The sequence below is a fragment of the Carlito syrichta genome, unplaced genomic scaffold (genome assembly GCF_000164805.1).
Source record: "Carlito syrichta isolate Samal-C Ts95f unplaced genomic scaffold, Tarsius_syrichta-2.0.1 Scaffold307639, whole genome shotgun sequence".
In the NCBI taxonomy this organism is placed as follows: Eukaryota; Metazoa; Chordata; class Mammalia; order Primates; family Tarsiidae; genus Carlito; species Carlito syrichta.
The window spans coordinates 390,118-393,249 of NW_007251735.1; the positions used below are offsets into that span (position 1 = coordinate 390,118).

The 3,132-nt window shown below is 38.1% G+C and overlaps 1 protein-coding gene across 1 annotated transcript in view; it reads left to right on the forward strand.

The window, feature by feature from the left end:
* CUNH15orf65 (chromosome unknown C15orf65 homolog) overlaps nucleotides 1-2,883 on the forward strand; it is a 10,322-nt gene extending 7,439 nt beyond the window's left edge. Inside the window, exon 2 of the mRNA XM_008064523.1 lies at nucleotides 2,393-2,883. Coding sequence (XP_008062714.1) covers nucleotides 2,393-2,740 — 348 coding nt within the window. The 3' untranslated portion in view covers nucleotides 2,741-2,883. The remainder of the gene's footprint in view (nucleotides 1-2,392) is intronic.
* Nucleotides 2,884-3,132: the final 249 nt, after the last annotated feature.

Here is a 3,132-nt window from a genome sequence, read left to right on the forward strand (position 1 = left end):
TTGATTTTTTGATTTATTGTAGAGATGAGGTCTCATCAAGTTGCCCAGGCTGGTCTCGAACCTGTGGGCTGCAGTCCTCTCACCTCGGCCTCCCAAAGTGCTGGGAGCCACCACATCTGGTTTATTTTGAGTATTTTCATTAGTATTTTTGGCATAAGCAAAAGAATTAAAATCACCATCCATCTAAGTAGTACATGTTTCAGTTATTTTGTCTGGTTTATTTTGAGTATTTTCATTAGTATTTTTGGCATAAGCAAAAGAATTAAAATCACCATCCATCTAATTAGTACATGTTTCAGTTATTTTGTAAGTAATTCTGTGCATTACATTTTTTCTACAATAAAGTTTCTTAGGCTAAGAGTTCAAGACCAAAACTGCAGGATTCAAAGTTATGATATTTGAAATTTCTTGATGCATTTTGTTAATTTTTTAAAATGTGGTTATATTAATTTACCTGGTCATCATCAATGCAGAGTGCTGTTTCACTACCAAAATTATATATCAGCCGAGCACGGAGGCTCAGGCCTGTAATGCCAGCACTTTGGGAGGCAGAGGTGAGAGGATTGCCTTAGCCTAGGGGTTGGAGACCAGCCTGGCAACTTGGCGAGACCTATTCTCTACAATAAATCAAGAACACTCATCCAGGTGTGGTTGCGCATGCCTGTAGTTCCAGCTACTTGGAAGGCTGAGGCGGAAGGATCATCTGAGCCCAGCAGGTCAAGGCTGTGGTGGCCATGATCATACCACTGCACTCCAGCCTGGGCAACAAACTGACAATCCAACAAAAAAAAGAAAAAATTATGTATCGTAACTTAAAAACACTCCATCTAGTTTTTATTTATATTTTTTAAATTACTGTTATGTTTCCTACCTAAATATATTTTATCTTTATATGTATATATAATTTACATATTAAATAAATTATAGTAAATGGCACCACCATCCACCCAAGCGTTTGTCCAGAAACCTGGAAGTCATCCTGGATCTGTCCTTCTTCCTTACTACCCCCTCTCCAACCACCAGATCCTGTGAATTCTACTCCCAAAATAAGTTTCAAATTTGATAACTTATCTCATTCCCATGCTACCACTCTACTGTAAATTGATCATCAGTCACACAGACTACTGCAACTCCTCTGCGTATCCACACAAGGCTCTAGCAGCAGCCAAAGTAAGTTTACAAAAAATTATGTTACATTGCCGGGCTCATTGGCTCAGCCTATAATCCTAGCACTTTGGGAGGCTGAGGTGAGTGGATTGCCTGACCCCGCGGGTTCAAGACCAGCCCGGGAAGCTTGGCAAGACCTCATCTCTACAATAAATTAAAAATTAGCCAGGCGTGGTAGCATACCTGTAGTTCCAGCTACTTGGAAGACTGAGGCGGAAGGATCGTCGGGGCCCAGCAGGTCAAAGCTGTGGTGGCCACGAGCGTACCACTGCATTCCAATCTGGGCGACAAGAGTGAGACGTCAACTCAAAATAAATAAATAAATTAAATTGTAAATAAATAAAAAATTAGCTGGACGTGGTAGCGTGCACCTGTAGTTCTGACTACTTGGAAGGCTGAGGTAGAAGGATCACCAGAGTCCAGCAGTTGACGCTGGAGTGGCTGTGAGTGCCACTGCACTCCAGTCTGGGCGATGGAGTGCGATTCTGACTCAAAAAAAAAAAAAAATTATGTTACATCATGGTACATCTTTCCATGGAACACTTCAATCACTTTCCATTGCTTTTATGATAAAGATTTAGATTTTTAACATAGTCAACAAGACCCTGAAAGATCTGGCTCTCTCTTCTCATCTCATGACACTTTCACCCTAACTTATTTGACTTTGGCCACACTTTGTTCCCACCTGTATCTTTTCCTTCCTTGCCTGACAGTCTTGGATTCAAAGATATTTCATTGGAAAAGCCTTCCCTAGCCCCCCACACTAGGTTAGAACCCCCACTGTGTCTTTATTAAATATCTTATGTTATTTTCTTCATAGCAATTATTACAATTGTAATTGTTCAGTTAGAGGTGAAATCAGTTGCTTAATGGCTGTCCCCTCCCCAGACTAAGATCCCCAAATGTTTATCTTTTTCCTTTCTTACTCTAAAATCTCTAAAGAGGAGCTATACTTCCTCTTCCAATAATGACTTTTACAGATTTTCCCTATGATTTACAAACGTCTTTATAAATTCTCATAGTTCTAGTACAGGAAGTTTAAAAAGCTATCTTATGCATACTTTTGACAAGTTTGTTCTATACAGAGATATATTATTTAATGGGTCGTCTTCAATGCCTTCTAGAGAACAGGATTCTCAAAAAAGGGAAGTGGATGAGGCTAAGTTTAATTTTATTTTTTTCAGAACTTTATAATTGAGAATGATTTTCTGTGTTTATCTTTTAGAATAAGAAAAGTACTTCACCTTCAAATTCAGATGCAGAAATGAAGCCTGAACAAGTGCTTCCTTGTGTGAACCCTGGCAATCCTGTGTTTTCATGTATGTTGGACCCAAAGACACTGTGTACAGCTACCTCACTATCAAAACCACAGATGATTATGTATAAAACCAATTCAAGTCATTATGGTGAATTTTTACCTGTGCCACAGTTTTTTCCCTGCAATTATACTCCAAAGGAGCAAGTATTTTCAACTCAAATCAGGGCAACTGGATTTTATCAAAACAACACTCTAAATACTGCACCTGACAGAACAAGAACCCTTGATTTTCCTAATTTTCAACACACTCTATGAAAATATACTCTTTTGCATATTTAAGACAAAATATACTCAGGAAAAAGAATTTTAAATTTAAGGCTAGAATACCTAATTAAGAATATAAAAATTTTGCATCCATTTAAAAATACCATTTAAGAAATAAAGCATTTCAACTGATACCTGCATGCCAGTGGCTTTTTAAATAAAAATGTGTTTAAAATGACAACATAAAAGAGAAAATGTTTTATTGCATCCTACATTTAGTTAGTACCTGTACTCCAAAACCTCAAAAGACTTTCATATCTTATTTGCCTACTAAGCATATTTATCAAGACAAAGAAACACAGGGGCTCTAAGAAAAAAAATTGAGCTGGGCTCGGTGGCTCAGCCAGTAATCCCGCACCTTTGGGAGGCTGAGGTGAGTGGAT